The 22,740-nt window shown below is 38.9% G+C and overlaps 1 protein-coding gene across 2 annotated transcripts; it reads left to right on the top strand.

The window, feature by feature from the left end:
- Window positions 1-30: 30 nt before the first annotated feature.
- Window positions 31-22,270, top strand: DAP3 (death associated protein 3). Of its 2 annotated transcripts, none has more exons than XM_081122273.1 (13): window positions 31-115; window positions 6,141-6,194; window positions 10,590-10,712; window positions 12,151-12,252; window positions 14,564-14,672; window positions 14,814-14,906; window positions 15,831-15,961; window positions 16,587-16,667; window positions 16,758-16,916; window positions 17,683-17,742; window positions 18,064-18,153; window positions 20,847-20,964; window positions 21,925-22,270. In XM_081122273.1, the coding sequence occupies exons 2-13, from the start codon at window positions 6,153-6,155 to the stop codon at window positions 22,008-22,010; spliced, it is 1,194 nt and encodes a 397-aa protein (XP_080978399.1). In that variant the 5' UTR covers window positions 31-115; window positions 6,141-6,152; the 3' UTR covers window positions 22,011-22,270. The 2 variants fall into 2 exon arrangements, with proteins under 2 accessions (XP_080978399.1, XP_080978398.1); XM_081122272.1 differs by having other exon boundaries at window positions 37-115; window positions 6,111-6,194.
- The last annotated feature ends 470 nt before the right edge of the window (window positions 22,271-22,740 follow it).

Raw genomic sequence — 22,740 nt, forward strand, 5'->3', positions numbered from 1 at the left:
TTGAGTAGTTTCCTGCTGTACGAGCCCAGCTTGCTCCTCTGCTGTGGGACGAGATCTGTGGAGCAAGCCAAGGTTCGCTGTTCACGTCGTCAGGAGGACTGGTCCTCGACTCCCGGTGAGCGAATGAACCAGCACAGGGGTTGTACCCTTGAGGGAAGGGAGCGGGCCTCCGGACTTCCAGGAGGTAGGAAGTGAGGCTAAGTAGAGCCGAGGACCCTCCTAGGGGACTTCTTTCTGGGCTCGGTGTTGTGAACTTGGGACCCAAGGGAAGACTGGAGCGGTGGTCGTCTTTCTTTCTAAACCCAGCTTAGATTTCTGGAATATCACACCACTATCTTTTTGTGCACTACTCATTCCTCATGGATGGATGATACATTTTCAGCCTGATGTTAGAGGATAAAGAAACCATGTCTTTCTAGTTCAGCTCTGAACTCGATCTTCCATGTCTTGTGTGTCCTTCAAAAAGTTTTCCTAGTTGCATATTAGATAACGTAGTTCATGTAAAGTAGAATTAGCTCCTAGGCACAGGGAAAGAGCAGTGTTATATTATTGTTCAGAGTACTGTTGATGTTGATAAGGTTTGTGGGTGTAATTGGTAGTTGTGTCTTATTCTTCCAAATCATTGATAAAACAATGCAAAACTAGGCCCATCAGATTTCTGTGGCTACTAATACTTATTTCTCAAACTCTGTACCAAGATATACTCTTAATGATTAAATTTAGGAGAACTGTGGACTGTTGAAATACACAGATAACCCCAAAGTTTATCTAATCTAGTAGTTTTTAGTTTCACCCAAAGGGTAAAGGAGAATAAATCAGGAGGAATTTGCACCTTGCTGTGGTCTACAGACTGAGCCTCATTAAGAGACTGAGAATAACAAACAAGCAGCCTGCAGGCAAAGGTGGATCTCTAGTTGCTTTGAGTCTTTGCCTGATCTGCTTCTGGACTCAGGGCTTGGAAAAGCAGACCTTTGTGGGCACTGTGGTCCTTTCCAAACACACCCAGCCTCAGCAGAGGGAGCCACAAGCTGAGTAGCTCAAAGGGGGTACTCAGAGCCCGTCACAAACCATCTGACACTGGCCTGCACTGGAGACCATCCAAAAAGACTGGGAGTCCTAACAGATATACCTAATACATAGAAACAAACACAGACAGCCAAAATGGGGAGACAAGCCCCAAATCAAAGAATAAGAGAATTCTCCAGAAGAAGAGAGAAATGAAATGGAGGTAAGCAATCTTATCAGATATAGACTTCAGAATAATGATTGTAAGGATGCTCAACCGTATGAGAAAAGATATGGAAACTATGAAGAAATTAAGAATGTCACAGAAATAAAAAATACATTGGAAGAAATAAACAGCAGATAAGGAGAAGCTGAAGATTGGGTCAGCGAATTGGAAGACGGTGGAAAAAAATAACTCAAGCAGAAAACCAAAAAGAAAAAAAATTCAAAAACAGGACAGTATAAGGAAGCTATAGGACAGTGTGAAACAATATTTGCATCATAGGAGTACCAGAAGGTGAAGAAAGTGAGCAAGTGATAGAGAACCTGTTTGAAGAAATAATGGCAGAAAACTTCCCTAACCTGGTGAAGGAAAAAGTCACAGAAGTTCAAGAGGCACAGAGATTCCCAATATTCTAAGGTCTGCCTGTACTTCCCTATTGCTCTGCTTGTCCTCGCATCAGTCCTCAAGCTGTATATGTGGACTATATGACCTTAGCTAAGCTGCTCTTAGACTTCCCCACTGGAATAGAAGCAATTAAACATTTATCTCATGGTGCTTCCTTGCTGGGATGTTGTCTAAATGCAATATAGATAAATAGGAAAAGCTCTTCAATATAAACTTTTAAAATAAGGTTTCAGGTGTTAAAAGAAATTTTTAAAGCCCTGGCTGGGTAACTCAGTTGGTTAGAGCATCATCCTGATATGCCAAGGTTTCAGATTTGATCCCTCATCAGGACACATGCAAGAAGCAACTAATGAATGCATAAATAAGTGGAACAACAAATAGTTGTCTGTTTCTCTCTCAAATCAATAAATATGCTTTTGTTTCTTAATCCTCAGCTGAGGACACTTTTTCCATTGATTTTTAGAGAGAGTAGGAGGGAAGGGGGGAGAGAGAAAGAGAGAGACACTGATGTGAGAGAGATATATTGATTGGTTGCTTCTCACAGTTGCCCTGACTGGGGCCGGGATTGAACCTGAAACCCAGGTATGTGCCCTTGACTGGGAATTGAACCCAAGACTCTTCAGTGTGTGGGCTGACCCTCTAACCACTGAGCCACACAGGCCTGGACAATCAATATGTGTTTGTTTTTTTTTAAAGTTTCAGACATTTTTAAAGGTAAAACCTCCTGGAATATCACCAGGATTGACTTTACATTTGACAAGTTATGGGTAAATGCTATATAAGCATAATAGTCTGTGAATAATTTCCTATTTAACGAAGGAAAACTGAAATTTTTGTTGGTGTACCAAGATTTTTAAAAATATGTTTTTATTGATTTCAGAGAGAGGATAGGAGAAGGAGAGAGAATCATTAATGATGAGAGAGATTCATTGATCAGCTGCTTCCTGCAGGCCCCCTACTGGGGATTGAGCTCCAACCGGAACATGGGAATCAAACCGTGATCTTCACTTCACGTTCATAGGTCAATGCTAAACCAGTGAGCCATGCCACCCAGTCTGGTGTACCAAGATTTTAAACTTATGCTTTATCTTCAATTTAGAAATAAGGAAACAGACACACATAGTTTAAATAACTTGCTCAAGGTTATATAACTATGAAGTAGGAGAGCCAGGTTTCGAATCCCAGCAATTAGATTGTGAAGTCCATGCTTTTAAACATTTTACTATACTTGCCACTCTCTTTCCTTATCTGTAAACTAGAGATGATGTTGCCTGCATCGGAGGATCGTTGTGCCGATAAAATGAGTTCTTTCAAATAAAGTACTTTGAACACTGCCTGACATACAGAAAGTGTTAGTAAATGTTAACTATTGCTGTCGTGGTTACTTGAGTTTTTTGGAGACCTAGATTTTTTTCTGATGTACTTTAGTAGCTGGAGGAAAGGGAACTTTGAAGCATATTGTCCTTACTCCTGCCTTTACCACCACAAGCCTTTTATCTCTTTTCTGTTAGTATTATAAATTGCTCTTAGCTTGGTAAAAGTTCTATTACCAGGGAGGGAAAATGTCTGGAAAACATTAGTTTATGCCCTTGTTTTACAGATAGGAGACTTGAGCTTAGAGAGAAAAAAGACTTTTACAAGCTTTAAACAATGTTATCTTTTCTTGTAGAAAATGTTTCGTGAAACGTACTCACCTGAGAAACCAAAGGGTTTCTCAAACATTCTGAAGGTAGATTTAGATATATTGTTGGAAATGGGGACCCACTATAACACAGTTTGATGCATCAGGGTTTCCTGTGTAGAGAAAAATGCAGAATAATTCATATGGAAATATTCATACAGAATAATTACTTGTTAGCTTTATAAGAGTCACTAGGGACTTGTTGATTTAATTCTTGAAAATTTACTCTTTGCCTAGGTAATAGCAACCTGGTTCAGAATTCAAAAAGTACAAAAGACACCACTCTCCCTCTTTTCTTGCCTCCAAAGGAACCCTTTTTCTCTCTCTGAAGGCAACCAGTTTTTGTATATTCTAAATACTATTTACCTTTTTACAAATTGGATATATTTTCTCCTTTTTACACAAATAATAGCTTGCTGTATATATTGTCCATGCTTTTTTTCCCTTCACTTAATATATATTTGAAATTTTTCCTCATAAGCACCCAGAGAGCTTCTAGAGTTGTTTTTTCTTCTTTTCTTTTTTTTTAATATCTTTATTAATTTCAGAGAGAGGAAGGGGAGGGGGAGGGGGGGAAGAGAATCATCAATGATGAGAGAGAGTCATTGATCGGCTGCCTCCTGCAAGCCCCCGACTGGGGATCAAGCCCATAACCCAGGCATGTGCCCTGACTGGGAATCAAACCCTGATCGCCTGGATTCCAGGTCGACGCTCAACTGCTAAGCCACGCCTGGCCGGGCTCTCTTTTTTCTAACTGAAATTATGAAAGCAGTGAGAATAGTTTCCATGAACCAAATTTTTTCTGTGGGACTCAGGATTTAGGACAATCCCGCCCAACTGGCAGCTAGCGTGGCTAAGCGGTTGAGCCAGGAGATGGCCGTTTAGTTCCCAGTCAGGGCACATGCCCAGGTTGCAGCCTCGACCCCCAGTGGGGGACGTGCAGGAGGCAGCCAATCAATGACTCTCATCATTGATGTTTCTATCTCTCTGTCTCCCTCTCCTCTCTCTGAAATCAATAAAGACATTTTTTTTTATTTTATGGAAACAAAAACAATACCATCTTCAGCACTATTGACATTTGGGGCTGGCTAATTCTGTGACGTAGGAGCCTCTCCTGTGCATTGCAGGATGTTTACCAGAATCCCTGACCTCTATTCACTAGATGCCAGTAGCAACACTCCCCCAAGTTGTGACAACTAAAAATGCTTCCAAATGAGAATCACCAATTTAGAAAAAGAATCACTGATCATCGGGAAATCATATCAGTAGAGAAAAGTCATGGCAGACTAATACATCCTTTTTGTCAGAATTCCTAGAATGGTAAATCAGATTAGTGCCATTATGTATATCATGTCTTCATTAAAGTAAGACATGTGACAGTCTCATTATAGCTTTTTGGAGAAATATGTACTGAATATTTAATTGGTATAACTGTACCCAAAAGACTACATGTTAGTTAAATAGGTTGAAATTCCCTTAACCATTGACATCTGTGCTGTGGTTCTCACTCTTGGCTGCACATTGGAATCAGTTGGGAAACTTTAAAAATTACTGATGTCAGGTCTCACTACCAAAGATTTGTGATTTAATTGGTCTGAGATATAGTCTGGGCATCAGAAGTTTTAATTATACCCAGATATTTCTAATGTGCAGCCATAATTGAGAAAGCTGCTTATCTAGGCTATGCTGCACAACTCTTCAGGTAATTGTATCGTGTTGAATCGTTATTTGAATGTGATCGCTTAAGATATGTTTTTCAAATTTGTAATTTTCACACAAAAAATTTAAAGGGTAGATAATATGTATGTGATGGATTTAGAAAAACAGATCTCCATATGTGGGATCCTGGATTGGATACTATAACAAAAAGAGGACATTACAGAAAAGTAGGGGAAATCCAAATAAGGTATATAGTTTATAGTATTGTAACAATGTTAATTTCATAATTTTGATAATTGTACTATGGTTACATAAAATGGTAACATTAAGAGAAGCTAGATGAAAGGTGTAAGGAAGTCTATACTATACTTGCAGTTCTACTAGTCTAAATTTTTTAAAGGATATTATTTTTAAAATATGTTTTTATGATTTTGAGAGAGAGAGGGAGAGAGAGAAATATTAATCGGTTGCCTCCTGCTTGCACCCAAAACCCACAACCTTTTTGATATGTGGGACAGTGCTCCAATCACTGAGCCACTTGTCCAGGGTTCAGTATTAGTTTTTGAGATTCATACATGTCATGCATGTAACTGCAACTTATTCTTTTTATTTCTGTATGGTATTCCATTGTATGACCATAATATGTTTATCCACTCTTCTACCAATGGACACTTGGACACTTTTTACAGTTTTTATCATTCATTTGCTTCAACTATGAACATTGTTATATACATATTTTCCAGTGTACATGTGTAAGTATTTTTGTAGAGTAAATACCAAGGAATAGAATATCTGTGGGTCTTAGACCTGTACATTTTCAACTTTCCAAGATAATGCCAAATTTGTTCTGTTAAGGTATTTGTATTTACACTCTCATTGACAGTGTCTGAAAGTTCCCAGTGCTTCCTTCACAGCCCCTTTTCATTTTTCCCAATAGGGTGGTTGTGAATGGTCTCATTGTACTGGTTTTAATATATATTTCCCTGATTTGTAATGAGAATTTTCATGGGTTTGCTAGCCATCTGTATAAACTTTTCTGTGAAGTGTCTGTTTGTGTCTTCTCATTTTTTTTGTCAATTTGTAGACCTTCTTTATATATTCTGGATACTAATCCATTGTGCAAATATCTTTTCCCAGCTCTGGCTGACCTTACCACTTTTTTTTAAGAGTGCGGGGACAATGCTAAAAGGAGTGACTAGACTTGTCTCCAGGGTCCATAAGGTGAGTCCTAACTGACCTAAGTGCTTTGTACAGACTGTCTTTAGGTGGATTTCTTGTTTATATATGGATTTATTATATCCAGAATTAAATGCGCTAGAATACTTCAGCTGACTTTAATTTACAAGTTCACACTCAAAAGAACAGTTACAATCCCATTTCTCTGTCCATTCACTTCCCTCCCAGCTGCCCTAAAAATCTTCAAGTAACAAGGTCTCCATAGAATCGTTCTGCTTGAGAATTTACCATGTCATAGGAGAATTAATATTTTTTTAAAAAGCTTGATTGCAGTTCGTTATGAATTTTTATTAATATTCTCTAGTTGGATTAATTATCATCTCTTAATGAAGTACTTAAAAGAAAAATATGTTGTCAATTTAGACCTTAAGTATCTGATTGTTGAATAAAATAAACCATATATGAAAAAAAAAAAATCTGTTGCTTTACTTCATTCTTTTACTTACTTAGCAAATAGTTTCTAGTACTTTCCATAATGGCAAGTACTCAGGATTTTAAGATGACTCATTTTACTAATGGTTACTATTTGTTGGGCATTCATTATATCCCAGGCACTGGGACTAAGTGCTTTACTTCTTTAATCTTCATAACTAACTCATGAAGTAAATTTAAATAATAACTTTGTTTCACAGATGTAGAAATTGAGGATTAGAAAGGCTAAGTAACTTACCTAAGGTAACAGGCTGTGAAGTTGCGGAGCCCAGACTAGGTACCAGGTCTGTCTGACTTCAAAGCCCGTGGCCTTACTACTGTGCTATATTGCATGTTACGGTCCATGTTTTCTAGTACCTCAAAGTCAGTAGTTGAATCATGTATAAATGGTTATTATAGTATTGTGCTGTTTCAGCACCCAGTAGGAGCACCTAATCTGGATTAGTAGGATCCAGACGAAATCCTCCGAGAGCTATATCCTAAAAGATGAGAACTGAGCCAGAAGGGCTTAGTCATTTCCATCTTATTGTTTAATTACAGATTAAATTTCCTAGAAAAGCAGCCCTTCCTCCTATAGAATTCATCTTTTTTTGAGGAGTTCATGATAAACTTATATACATAAAATAACCCATTATTATGAAATGAAAATAAAAGCAAGGATCAATAGAGAGAAGGAGTCTGGTCTCAACTGATTACATTTAAAGCTAAAATTTCTTCTTCTTTAATAGACAAGAAAGACTTAAGTCCAAAATGCAGAGATGTCTAAAGAATTTTGTGCTGCTCGTAGATCGGTTTAGAGTGACTGTCTGGTTGGCTCATGAATACTGTTCTTAACTGCATGATGTTCATTGTGGAACTGTGTAGAGGCTATTGTACTTATTGTTGTTTTCCCTGGAAACTAGACTAGCTGGGTGATGCTATGTATAATGCTGTAATAAGTAAGGAATCCATTTTGCTAGCTCCTAATTTGCTTCAAAAAGCAGTGAACTAAAGTCATAGGATTCTTGTAGAAATAGCACCACCTTGTGGCCCTCTAATATCTTTAATTTTCCACTTCACTACTACCTTTTTTTAGTAGAATTGAGTACACTGTCCTATCAGTAGTAGGGCATACTATTCAGATTGCTGAACTGCAGTAACAGCCCTGAATTCTCATTGGCTTAATGCAGCAAATGATATTGTTTATGATATGTGCATGTTTTGTTTTGTTTTTGCTGTTGCTGTATTTCCAAAGTGGTTTACAGGCACTTGTGGGAAAGGCTTGACATAGGAATGAAGGTTCCTCTTGGGATGCCACCTTAGCATGTAGGTTGCCACCGCAGGGGGGAAAAAGAGAATTTATATCCACTCTAAGTTGACTGATTAGAAAAGACACAAATTATATTCACTTAGAGCTGATTAACTTGAACTAATCAAATAACCCCAATCTATCTGCACAGGAGGCTGGAAAATGTAGAGAATTTGGATATTTAATAAACATTGGTGTCTGCCATTCTCCGACAGACGTGGAACAAGTCTCTTGCTTTATATTAAATCTACAGGTTCTGGTTCAGAGGCTTCTGTGTGCAGTTCATTGAGTTGAATTAGTGCAATTTGCTTTCACTCAGCTAGGTGCTTTATACACTCCATTATATGCCTCTAAATAAAAGAGTCTTTATTCCAGGGCACAAATAGTAAGTATTTGTGGTGTGTTAGGCACTCAGAGAAGGGAAAACAAAAGAGAATAAAATCTGGCCCATTCCCTTCCAGGCATGTGCCCTAGAATGGGAGGCAAACTTTTACATAAGGTAACATGATGTAATAAAAGAAGAGAGATTTTGGAGTCAGACAGACTTGAATTTGAATTCTGGCTTCACCACCTACCAACCCTGTGACCTTAGGCAAAATTACTTAATTTGCCTGAACCTTGGTTTCCCTCTTCATAAAACAAGCACGATAACATTCTACCTATCTTGTAGGATTCTTGGCTCAGAAATGCATTTAAAACTCTGTTGCCTAGCATCTAATAGGTACTCAATTATCAAAAGCCATGAATGCAGTTCAAGGCAGAGTAAAAATGCCATGCAAGCCCTGGCCAGTTTGGCTCAGTTGGTTGTGTGTCTTCCCATGCACTGAGGGGTTGCTGGTTCAATTTTCAGTGAGGGCACATGCCCGGGATTTGGGCTTGATCCCCAGTGGGGGACGTGCAGGGGGCAATTGATTGATGTTCCACTCTCACATTGATGTTTCTCTTCCTCCCTCTCCCCTTCTCTCTCAAAATCAATAAAACTATTTATTTTAAAAAACACACAACTATTTGTGCTCTCCCTCTGGGGAGCACCCTCCGCCCCCTGCACCATTTCCTTTCCTCTCTCCTTCCCCCACTTTTTCCCCACAGGCATGCATCTCCTAAACCCTAAAGGACCCCATGAGACTTGCAACCTGGGGAGCAGTGGGGAGTGGCAGCTTGTTGCAGGCTAGTCCCCTGAACCTGTTCCCAAGGCCCCTTTTCTCTGACTTCCCACAGAGCTAAGGCAGCCCAGCCTAGGCTCTCCTGTCACTCCTTCCATACTAAGCCCTTTTTGTTTTATGTCCGCAGCTTTAATAAATATTCTAAAAAAAACTTAAAAAGAAAAAGTCATGCAAGACAATGACAGTGCTATCAGCAGAGAGGGGAAAATAATTACTTTTCACTGGAGGTGTCTGGAAAATCTTCACAGAGGATGTGACATTTGAGATAAGCCTTAAAGGAGGAGGAAGACTTAAGTATGGAGAAGGGGGAGGCTGAAGTAGAACGAGCAGAAGGATAGAGGTATAAAAGCGAAGAACATATTTTCACATGGTCACATGGCTGGAATGTGGAGTTCATACAGGAATGAGACTGGAGAGGTCAGTTAAGTCATGGCCTTGATTACCATGCTAAGGATTTAGGGGCTTATTCTGACATCAATAGGAAACCATCCAAGCTTTTTGATTAAAAGGATGTTAAACTTATTATTTGGGAGGACAAATCTTTTGCACTATGAAAGATGAGTCAAAGATTTAGAGGTAAAAGTAACCAGTTAGAAAGCTGTTATGGAGTTTAAGGTCTTTTTTAATGGATATAACTATTATGAGGGGTGGTACAAAATAATACACATTTTCTGCACTCATGAAGCTGCTTGGTGAGACTAAATATAAATACAGGCAGCTTTCATGTTGCCTATTGATTTATCAGGCAACTTCCTTATTATAGCTGTCTCTCACATCTGCTTCTGCTGCTTTCATATCCTAATCTTTCCCTTGTAACTGGCATCTTTTCACTTCTAGATAAGACTGTTATCCTCAAACTCAGTTTAGGAGTTTTCCAGTTAGCATTTTGTCTGATTTGTCTCCTGAGTCATCCTCTCTCTGCACCTCCCATCCCTTCCTGATTCAGAGATTTCCATGTGCAGTTCACTGAATTGAGCATTATATTTTCACTTAGCTAGATGTTTTACATACTCCCTCATTCTTTTATCAATAAAGATTCTTTATTCCAGGGCACAGCTTGCAAGAAAATTGTTGTGGGGAGTATAGTTGTACCTGTCCAATAGGAACATTGCACTAATCCCCTAATACCTGAAGTGACTGTGATTACTGGACAGCTGAGAATTGTACAGTACTGGCCACATTCATCACTGTGGGCAAGAGCATTAAAAGAAGTTTCCTGCTTTAGGTTAATGGCTGTACTATGTTCCTGAACAGTCCATAATGAAATTGTTTCTATTTGGGACAGAGCCCTGACATAGCAATATAAACTGGAACAGATTGAGAGCATGAATTCGACTTAGAAAATTGTAAATAACAATAAGGACCCTCATTTTACATATAACTAAAATGTATGTTAGTGGCATTTTTCCCTATTGCAGACATTAGTTAAAACCTCGTTGTTGTAGCAAGCATAAAAAGCCTTATAATTCCAAAACACTAAAATGGTTTCTTTTCTAGTTGGACCCTGGACATTTTTTGGGCATGGCAACCGAGGCATCCCAAAGCCTTGCTGCTCACTTGGATAATCAGGTTTCATTTGAGAGTCCTAGAGCTGTTTCCTGCACCAGTGAGAATGACCCGGTGAGTTGCTAATGTGTATATGGATTTTTTTTCAGGGCTTATAATTTGTGTTGCTGTTATACATATCAAGAAAATGTACACACAGTCAGACAATGCACCCAAAACAGCATTCTGGAACCCAGATCTTTCCCATCCCTGTCTGATACTGTGGTAACATAAAACACTCAGGCAGGTCAGTCCACATTTGTTCTGATTTAATCCCTACCATTGAATTCATCTCATGCCAAGGATTTTGCTGGGCATAGAGCAGGTACGTAGTAAATACTTATTAAGTCAATTCCCTAGAAGTTCATTTTAGCAGTTATTATTGATCATAATGTATGATGGGTTGACAAACTTTTCCTTAAAGGACCAGATAGTAAAATTTTAAGCGTATGAGCCAAAGTGGTCTCTGTCACAACTGTTTAGCTCTGTCATAAACAAATAGGTATGTCTGTGTTCCAATAAAACTTTATTTACAAAAACAGTGGTCAGCCATAGTTTATAGACTATTGTATGGAAAATCCTAAAGAAATCAACTTAACTTGCCCAAGATTACAGCAGAGCAGTTACAGAACCTGATTTTCCTAATAACCAATCTGGGACTATTTTGTATCTACTTAAGTGGATTTCCTAGTTTGGGAAGGGAACTAACTTGATTTGTTGAGAAGAGCCACATTTAAGGTGAGATTTGTCAGGAGAAGCTAGGATTCCAGTGGTATCCAGTGTTGTATTTTCTACTTCAAATCCCATTAGACTAGGTGTTGATTTTTCTTCCTTCCCAGCATTACTGCTGCCTCTTGGACATGAAGTTAGATGTGAGGCTGCACTCCAATATGAAGGAGACCAATAGCTTTTTTCTTTTTGTTTGTATTCCCTCTCTCTGGGTTTCCCCATCTTAACATACGCTGCTGTGCATGTGGGAGAGAACAAAATAATTTATCACCCAAAACACCATCTCAGCAGGGTGTGTTTTATTTATATCTCCTGTGTTCACCTACTTTCACAAGCACAAAGTGAAATAGAATAAGTGAATGAAGTCATCAAAGTGTGTTTCTGCTTTCCCTATGAATATAGTCTCTTTATCTGCCAATTCCTCTAGAGTTTCTATGGAAACAGCAGCATGCAGATGATCTTGTCACATGATTGGAGCATCTCTATACACAGCACAGAAGAATCCAGATGGCAAGAATTATTGCTGCTACCTCCACATCTAGGGTTTACGTTGCTGGGCAACTGGCTTCATCATTGAGGCTAACGCCAGCTTTATATACCCACTGTGGATTTGGGGACAACTAGCAATTTTTTTATCGAAAATTAAGAAAGGAAAGATATGCTTTTCAGTTATGAGAGATGCATGTTTCCTCAGTATGGTCTATTAGGCTCTTTCCACTTTTTCAAAGTCTTTGTCACTTCATCTGTGGCCCCCATTATACCTGTTTGCATTTTTATTTCATAGGCCAAGCATGAGGAGCAGCATGAGGGTCAGCACTACAACCTACCCCTCCAGGATACGAAGACTATATTCCCCCACGGCCTGCCGCCTCGATTTGTAATGCAGGTGCTCAAAACGGGAGGGAATTGGAGGGAGCCCCAAAACACAAGCTGTTGATAGAAAAGGGATGGGATTAAATGAGTAGCAAACTATAAAAAATGAAATTTGAATCTTAAAATAACAGGTAAATTTATCTTTTGTGAATAGTGCTATTATTGTAATTACTTTAAGACAATGTTTATCTCTGTTTAACCACTTAAAATCCTTTTTGGAGCCAGGCAAAATATTCTTAAATAAACAATATTCTACTATTTTCCTTACCCAACCAATTTCTGGAAACTTTAGCATTCAAATAGTTATTACAAAATGAATTGAAGCCTGGCAGGCGCTCAGCGGTTGAGCATCGACATATGATCCAGGAGATCGAGGTTCGATTCCCAGTCAGAGCACATGCCCAGGTTGCGGGCTCGATCCCCAGCAGGGGGCGTGCAGGAGGCAGCCGATCAGTGACTCTCATCGTTAATGTTTCTCTCTCTCTCTCCCCCACCTTCCTCTCTCTAAAACCAATAAAGATATATTTTTAAAAAAATAAATTTAATATTTTTCTTAGAGAAGTATTATGAAAGTAATTAATATGCTAGAGAAAAACAAAATTATAATGTATTCCTGGACCATAAAGAAATTATATTTGGATTAGATGCATCATTGTTCTTCAGTCTCACAGATTTTCAGAAAATTCTAGTTTTGTAGTCATAACTTCAACCTGAAGAGTTGCTTGGGTTGTTTGATAGCCATTAAACCCAGGGTAGAGGAGATCATTGGGGCGGAAGAAAGGGGACATCTGTAATACTTTCAACAATAAAGATAAATTTTAAAAAAAGAACTCATGATTAACTGCAAGCATATTTTATTGGCATAATCAGTTCTTTTGACTAACTCCTGCTGAATTATTTTCAGTCTCAGAAATTATTCTTTTTTGGTGTTTTTTGTGAATCCTCACCCAAGGATTAGAGGGTGGAGGGGGCCAGAGGGAGACATCGACGTGAGAGAGACACATCAATCGGTTGCCTCCTACACACATCCCAACCAGGGCCAGGGATTGAACCTGCAACCCAGGTACGTGCCCTTGACCAGGAATCAAGTCCATGCCCCTTTGGTGTGCGGGCCAACACTAAGCACTGAACCACACTGGCCAGGGCAGAAATTATTCCTTCTTAATAAAATATCAAACTTGACTGTGCAGATGATTTTTAGCTAAGGAGCAAAAAGATGTCATTTCTTTAGTGTGCTTTATTTCAAAAAACTAGATGTGACTCCAGTAAAGGAGCTAATGCTAGACTAAACAGCTTTGTCATCTAAACTTTTGTTAAGTTTGGAAATAGGACATAACTGGAAGGAATCCTCAGTAATGTCACTTTAAACTATTCTGGGACATTCATAGTACAATCTTCATCTTCGGGTTGTGAGGACCTAACTTTAACCATTTATGTGAAGGTCAACACCCTCACCATTGTTTGTGTATTTTAGTACTGTCATATTGCCTAAAAGGGCATTTTTGTTTTAATATCTGTATCAAGTTTTTTAAGGTTTCACTTTTCATTAAGTTTGCACTTACCCGTCAAGTCCTTCTCTGTAATCTAATTGTTTGCTTAGGATTTCTTTTTAAAAATACCAACACTATTTTAATCTTATCTAATATACTTGCAAATAGTATTTGTTAGATAGTTTTCTTATCAATAGACATTCTTAAATGCTTTATTTGCAAATGACTTTCACATATCGATGCTTCCCAAATTTTTCCACCAAAATAATCCTGATAGCAAAAAGGAAATGAACTTGACATGTCAGTTTCTGGTTTGTCTGTATATTGGTGGTGCCAGGTATGGCCTCAAAGCTGTGGGGCAGCTGGTTGGTCACACCTGCTCCTGAGCTGCTATGTGTATAGTTCTAGAGAAATGTCTAGATGGTCATAGTAATAAGAATTAGCTAAAAATCAATTTAAAGGAATTAACTTTTATTCAGTGCTTACCATATGTCAGGTACTTTCTTATATGCTTTTAATATTTACATCAACCCTAAATGGTATAGTTATGAGATATCTGTATTATTTGTAGATTTCACTTAACTGATGCATTATCTGTGCTTCATTAATAGATATAATCAAATGCTGACTCATGTTATTTGGTGTAAGATAATGTGTTTCAGTTTTTAGCTAAATTATATGGATATATTTTCAAATTCAGAACTAACCCAACTTCTCCTAACTGCAAAAATGAAAAATAGGCAATTCGTTGCTATATTAGGCTCAGTGTGTATACTAAGAACTGGCTAGAAGTTCCACACCCACTCCCTCCTTTCTCTTTCCCTGTTTTGTTAGATGAAGACATTCAATGAAGCTTGCCTAATGGTAAGGAAACCAGCCCTAGAGCTCCTGCATTACCTGAAAAACACCAATTTTGCTCATCCAGCTGTACGATACGTTCTCTATATCCTTTCCTGCCTGCGTGGGCTGTTTTGAGCCAGCGCTTTCCTCCCTCAAATGTAAGAAAAGAAGAAATGCAAGAGTAGTCTGCCAGCAGTAGAAGTGTTCCTTCTGGTAATGTTTTCTTTAACAGCAGGTGCTTTAGATGGGGAGAAGGGAACAGGAAAAACACTCAGTCTTTGCCATATTATTCATTTCTGTGCAAAACAGGACTGGCTGATACTGCATATTCCAGACGGTAAGAACTTCCTGTCTTCACTATGCTGGGATGTGTTATCCTGTTACCCTGGTAGCATTGTGGCTTTCATTTTCTGCCAGGGCGCTCTGATGGCTACAGGAGAGGCCTTTGCTCCAGATGCAGAGTGGTCTGAACTAGTTAATCATAATTTCTCCATATCACTGACAAGCGGGTTGCAAGGTGAAGTAAATGCAATGAGAAGAAATTCAGCTTCCTGGCCAGTGTGGCTCAGTGGTTGGGCCTTGACTCATGCACCAGGAGGTCACATGCCCAGGTTCCTGGCTCGATCCCCAGCAGGGAGCCTGCAGGAGGCAACCGATCCAAGTTGATGTTTCTGTCTCATTGATATTTCTATCTCTCTCTCCCTCTCCCTTTCTCTCTCTCTAAAATCATCAAGAACATATTTTTAAAAAGAAGAAATTCAGCTAAAACCTTTGTGAAGCCTTTTAAAAATGAAGTATTTTGGCCCAGCAGTGCTCATTTTGATATGTAATGCCCAAGAGCATAAACTCTCACCTTAGAGGGCATCATAGGCATTACTGCCATCAGTCAACAATTTTGAGTATCTAGAGAGACTTTGACATGGTACTGGCTATCAGCTTTCTAGAGTTTAAAAACTTAAACTCTCATACTTTGTACATATCCTTCCTTGCTGTATGCGTACATCCACATTTTATGACTATCTTTAGAAACTACCAGGAAACTGAGGTGACCATGAATTCACTTGGTATGCCTTGTGTGTTGAGTGTAGTAATAATGTTTAATCTAAGATGGACCAGACAAAAATAAACCTTGGAAACAAGAAGGCTTTAAGAAATATATAGGAATGTAAAGTCATTTCCCATAACTTAAAGAATCAGAGTATTTTGAGTTGAATACAGTCAGTTCCTGCCTAGTTTTTCTGTGCCTTTTTTTTTTTTTAAGCTCATCTTTGGGTGAAAAACTGCCGGGATCTTCTGCCCTCCACCTACAACAAACAGCGCTTTGATCAACCTTTAGAGGCTTCAATCTGGCTGAAGAATTTCAAAACTACAAATGAGCGTTTCTTGAGTCAGGTAACTAGATTCCCAGAAGTTTGGTGCTGGATATTCTTTAAATAGGTTTTATCTTCTTTGTGCCCCAACTACCAGTAGACTGTGGAGAACTTATATTGTGGTTCAGATAACTATACCATTTTCTATTTGTTGCATATACAGTATTTTACTCACAGTGAGCTCACCATCTGAAACTCATTTATCCATGTGAAATAGAGGCAGCAGTAGGCTGTTCTCAGCTTGTGGGTAGCAAATGGAAGTGCAGATTAATTCATTGACTTTTCCAAGGTCACAGCCTTAAATCCTCTAAAGCATATTTTCAACTACATAATGTTCTCCAGATAAGATCACTTTTGGAACCAGAAATGTATTAGTAAAATTACTCTTTACTCTAGTAATTTTTGAATATGATCTCTAGGCCAGGGGTTTTCAACTCTAGATATTTAGAATCATCTAGGAGCTTATTAAAAATGTAGGTGCCAATGCCTTATCCTGGACCTTTTTAGTCAGAATCATGTGTGTGTGTGTTTAAGCTCCAGGCAGAAATTGGCCAGATAGCATTCACTTTCATACTGAGATCTCTTATAGGGCTTGAAAAATAGATTTAAACTGATTCCTAACAATGCAACTTTTTGTTTTGTTTTAGATAAAAATTCAAGAGAAGTATATCTGGAATAAGCGAGAAAGCTCTGAGAAAGGCAGTTCTCTGGGAGAAGTAGTTGAACAGGTATAAAAAAATGACACTGTGTATTGTGCCATAACTAGAGAAGGCCTCTTACAGATATGACTGTAAGCCACCGTCTCCCTTTTGCTACAGGGTATAACACGGGTGAGGAATGCCACAGATGCGGTTGGCATTGTGCTCAAAGAGCTAAAGAGGCAAAGTTCTTTGGGTATTTTTCACCTCCTGGTGGCAGTGGATGGAGTCAATGCTCTCTGGGGAAGGACCACGCTGAAAAGAGAAGATAAAAGCCCAGTAGGAAAACAGTTTTCTATTCTGGTTTCTCTGATTTCTGGTGCCATATTATATGTAGGCTGGGGCATAGTAGACGTGAGATGTATTTTCTTGCCCTAGGAGTATTTGAATTAAGATGTATAGTGAAAATAGCTTCAAAAGGAGGTGATACATCCTGGCCGGTGTGGCTCAGTGGATTAGAGTGCCGCCCTGTACACTGAAAGGTGGCAGGTTCGATTCCCAGTCAGGCACATACCCAGGTTTGGGATTTGATCCCCAGTTGGGGCGCGTATGAGAGACAACAGATTGATGTGTCTCTCTTTCTCCTCCCTCCCCCCCCCTCCTCTCTTTAAAACTCAATTTTTAAAAAAAGGTGATACCAAGTTCCACTATCCATTGAAAACTAAGGGAGAGTATTTTGAAAAGAGCAGGGCAGCAGAAGCTACGTTTTCTTTCTTTGTTGATTTTTTCTATTCTCTTCAAAATGTGGCTGTGTGGTCTAAAAAGATAAGATCAGAAGCATCAAGGAAGGGGGTGTTCTGGGGCGGTGGCTGTCTTCTCCCTTGGGGACTGTTTTTAACCTCCAGAAGCAGGGTAGGTTTAGGGCCAGCAGCTATGAAGCTTAATCTCAGAGGCTATACCTTCAGGTACTATGGTTACATAGTAGTTGAGGATTTTTTAGTTGTCAATTCGTTTGTCTCAGGGAAGCATCCAGGCAAAGCAAGTAATGGCCTCTTCTTTCTGCTCCCATTCCCTTTCTCCCGGTCACACATTGGCCAATGTGCAGATTGCCCCAGAGGAGCTAGCACTTATCTACAACCTGAGGAAAATGGTGAAAAATGATTGGGTGAGTGCATATGATGCCTAATACATTTCAGAAAGAAATGTATTTTCATTTTAAAGATCTTCGACTACTTCATTGCTAGTACTTTCCAGTCTCTAATTTTATGGACAGCAAGTTCTTATATCTTAATAATTCCCATAACTGTACCAAGTTTAAAATCTATGCCTTTGGTTTCTAATCTTTCCACTTACCTTGAGTAAACTTATTCAAAACCATTTTATTTAAATATTGGTGTAATTACTTTGCTTGCAATTATTCAAAATGTTTTTTATATCTTCTATCTTTTTCAGCTTTTTCTAATTGGCTTTTTCTCCTTTCTTTCAGAATGGAGGCGCCATTGTGTTGACTTTGAGCCAGACTGGGTCTCTTTTTAAGCCCCGGAAAGCCTATCTGCCCCAGGAACTGCTGGGAAAGGTCAAATCATTGGAAAATTTGTTTCCCTTAGATAGTCATTCTATCTAAAGACATCTTTTTTTTTTCTTTTTTTTTAAACATAATTTCAGACTTGGAGAAAAATTCTATTCTTGACTGACTTCACCCAGATTCCTGAAATGTTAACGCTTTACCATATTTGCTGTCTTCTCTCTCTCCATTCAGTGTTTTCTGAATATGTGACAGAAACCTGAGGATGCGTCTTTATCTCATAATCATTTGTACTTCCTAAAATCAAAACTATCCTAACATATAACCAAAGTACAATTATCAAAATCACGAAGTTGATATCGATATAATGCCGTTACCTAATCTATAGAACTTATTCTGATTTTGCCAGTTATCCCAATATTCTTTACAGAAAAAAGAAAGTCCTGAACCATGTATTGCATTTAGTCTCTTTAGTCTCCTTAATCTGGAACAGTTCCTCAGTCTTTGTATTTTATAATCTTAACATTTATATTTTTATTTTTGAAGAATACGTGCCAATTATCTTATGAGTTATTTCATGAGGTTGTCTGATGTTTTCTCCTGATTATATGTGATATTAGAAGGGATGTTTGTTTTTAGTGCATAGTATTAGGAGGCACATGAAACCTATTTCTCCCACTACTAGCAGTGTTAACTTTGAACACTTAGTTAAGGTGGTATCCATCTGGTTTCTCCTCAGTAAAGATACTATTTTACTTTTATAATGAATAAGTACCTTGTGGGTATATACTTTGAGACTAGGTAAATATCCTGTTACTCCTCAAATTTCTCCTTACTAGTATCCATTGGTGATTCTTCCTAAATCAGTTATGATAATTGCAAAATAGATATCTTCTAGTTCCATCGTTTCCTCTAGATGTATCAGTCGGCTTTCTATTATACGCAAGAACTTTCCTTTCTCCTTTATGTATTGGTTTCAGTGCAGACATGCGGATTCTTAATCTTTACTATCATCATCTATTTCGGTGCTTAAATTATCACAGATTTGGCCAGGAGGTACCCCTTGAAGCTGGCTTCTATATCCTTTTAACATGTACCCATCATTCTTTCTCTACTACTTTACTTTTTGGCACAAAAATATGTTTCAAGCTTATCTTGTACTGTTCATGCCCTAGTCCTAAAGCCAGCCATTTCTCCAAGGAGCCTTGATTTGTTTTAGAGGAGAATGGTATTTAGAAACCGAGAGTGCTGGGCGTACTTATTGCTACTGGGGTGTCACTTCTAAGCCCTCCAGCAGAGTTGGTAAATAGATACATGTAATATTTGGGTGTATATGTACTGTGTGTATATATGCGTTTATATGTACACATCCACACATATCTATATCTGTTCCTTTGTGTTAAAAAAAACACACCATGAGTTCAAACCAAAAAAAAGAAAATTTTTAAAAAAGAAAAAAAAAGGCAAGAAAAACAAAAACACCAAAAAGAATCCACAAAAAATACATAAACAAACATATAAACTTTGAGTTCATACTGACAGTTCCAGTTCCAGGCAAGTATCACAGCATTCACAGTATCCTTTCCCCTTTCCATATTTATAAGCCTCATCTCCAACAATAAGAATCTGCTGTTACTATCCACAGTATATTTAATTATTAGCTCAGTCTTAGACTCTAGTAAAATAGTTTCAGAAGTTCTAAATAGAAGCTATGACATAGAGAATGCAGTATTTATGTAATTTTTGTCTTTAGCCTCAGGATCTTTAGTCCCAATACTCTGTTCAGAAGTTAACTTTGTATACACCTAAAATAAAATTTTAAAAAAGTTAACTTGAATTAGTTTCCCTTATCCCTGCAGTGTTACGTTTGAAATGTGAGACACAGTAGTCCCCCCTTATACGTGGTTCTGCTTTCCGCAATTTCAGTCACCCATGGCTAATTGTGGTCTGAAAATATTAAGTAAAAAATTCCAGAAATAAATAACTCGTAAGTTTTCAGTTGCACACCATTCTGAGTATCGTGATAAAAGCTCACACTCCACTCCGCCTAGGTCATGAGTCGTCCCTTTGTCTAGAATATCCATGCTGTCTGTCCATTAGTCACTCAGCAGTCACGGTTACTAGCGGCTGTCGCAGTATGCAGTGCTTATATTCAAGTGTTTTACTTAATGCCCCAAAACACAAGTGTAGTGATGCTGGCAATTCAGATATGCGAAAGAAATGTAAAGTGCTTCCTTTAAGAGAAAAGGTAAGTATGTATAGGAGAAGACATAGTATACGTAGGGTTCAGTAATCCCCGGTTGCAGGGGCCCTCTGGGGGTCTTAGAGTGTCGCCCCCATGGATAAAGGGGACTACTGCAGTTTGTTTCAGTGTGTGTTCCACTTAGGGTCTTTCCACATCCACATCCTTGTTAGCTTTATTTTCTGTTTTGAATATATGAACCGTCAAAACAGTTGTCAACTGTTGAAGTCAGAACTGTAAGAAATGAATGTGTGTTTATGTGCATATACACTCAAACAAGTGACATCTTCCCTCCTTTTTTAAATCCAATACTTGTAGCCCTGGAGAGTGACAGTAGCCAGCTATGTGTAGAGCCCCGAATAAGGCAGGATAGCCAGAGGGTGAGGAGTGAGTGGAACAGAAGAAAGCAAAGACCTTGCCCTCAAAGTGTTTGAATAAAATGGATTTCTCTGTGGATTTGTCACTTAGCAATTACTGTATCTTTATCCTATCTCTTCTCCAGGAAGGATTTGATGCCCTGGATCCCTTTATTCCTATCCTGGTTTCCAACTATAACCCAAAAGAATTTGAAAGTTGCATTCAATATTATTTGGAAAACAGTTGGCTTCAACATGAGAAAGGTCAGTTGTTTAACGTTTTCCTATAAGGGTTTTATGCTTTCAGGGAGACTCCCACTATCAGCCTCGATCTCTTCTTCCCTCAGCAGCAGGCTGTAATTTGTATTTCATGTTTTTTCCCTTTATCTTATTTTCTTTCTGGCTGATCAGATGATACAGAAAGGTGTGTGTGGGGGGGTGTAAGGTTTAATTTACAAAAGACGTTATATCTCTCCCTAAATTGTCCTAGTGGTCTAAATAAGATGTTCATGCTAAGAGAGGAGGCCACCACGTCCAGTCACTTGGTTTGGGTTGCTGCCACACACTCATTGTTACATTTTTTCTTTCTTGTTTCTGTTTTTTTAATCTTTTTTGTTCATCGTTGCATTTATTCATCATTCAGCAAACTTCGATTGACTCGTATGCTAGGACGCCCACAGAATAGTTGACAGTGTGTGAGAGGCCACCCCCGCAGCAAGCAACCCCTTGCTGTACCTGTCGCAGTCTTTGTGCATGAAAGCATCCAGCTGTTCCTTTTACCCCTGCCCGCAGCTGGGGGGGGGGGGTGTGCAGGGGAAGGTAAAGGCTGTTCTGTCACTAGGAAATAGAGAATTAGCTATGATTGGAATGGAGCATAAAGGAAGAAAGGAAAGAGGATAAAGCAGCTGCGGCATGATGGGTTGGGAAGCACAATGGAGATTTCTGAGGGGTCGGGAGATCTGACAGAGTCCTAAAGTCCAGAAGATACTCTTGGAACAGAGGAAGAGAGAGATGCTGGATTAGAAGAACAAAGACAGAAAGGGAAATTATGCATAGAAAATACAATTATTAGGATAAAGGATCTAGAAGTGAGGTCTCTTGGGAGTGCTAATGACATAAAAATATAATCTAGATAATGTAGCCTCTTAACTACAGAATTTTCTGGGTGTAACATAAATGCTGCAGGAGAAAACTGCCAATTATCTGTGTTTGACTCCATTTTAGCTCATACAGAAGAAGGGAAGAAGGAGCTCCTGTTCCTAAGTAATGCAAACCCTGGGCAGCTGGAGCGGCTCTGTGCCTATCTCTAAGCCGCAGCACACGGGGAAGACAGTGGACACTAACAGACCCAATCAGATGGGGATTCCCACAGTACACACGAAGAGCTCATGGACTGGACAGGACTGCAGTCAGATCCCACCCTTCATTGAAATGGCTTCCTTGTAAAGTGACTATAACGGCAATCAGACATTCTCTTGTTCCTGAAACTAGTATCAGTTTATTACATGTGGTTTTCACATTTTAATTAATCATGCATCTTTTCCTTAAAAATTAAATTATCTTTCTTAAAGTGTTGTGTTAAATATTTAAGATGGGAAAAGTCTTCAGATGGGCCAAATTGAATTCTCTGGCATTCTGCTTGCTGGGTGTCTAAAGAGGCTAAATTCCACAGAAATTTCCAGTAGCAGTTTTCCAGACTTTATTCAGTTCAGGAGATTGAGATTCACAGCTTAACTTCTCCCTTGCAGACACTTACCACTCTCTTCTTATTTATACTTTTATCAGTGGTCCCTGAGAACCTTACTGAAACTCCACCTAACCTGGCAGCTTTGTACGGTACAGCCCCTTTGTACAGGTTCCCGAAAGAATTAACCTCAATAAGGGTGTTAAAAACTCCAGTCAGTCTTTCTTCCTTCTACCCTTCAAGGGTTCATACCTTCGTGGTCTGAAGGCTTTCCCGGCCGCCTCTGGTTTCCTCCCAGTGTTCCCTCACAGGCATTTCCCCTGATGAACACTTGCATGCAGCATCCCATTTTGATG

The sequence above is a fragment of the Miniopterus schreibersii genome (assembly GCF_964146895.1).
Source record: "Miniopterus schreibersii genome assembly, chromosome: 19".
NCBI lineage: Eukaryota > Metazoa > Chordata > Mammalia > Chiroptera > Miniopteridae > Miniopterus > Miniopterus schreibersii.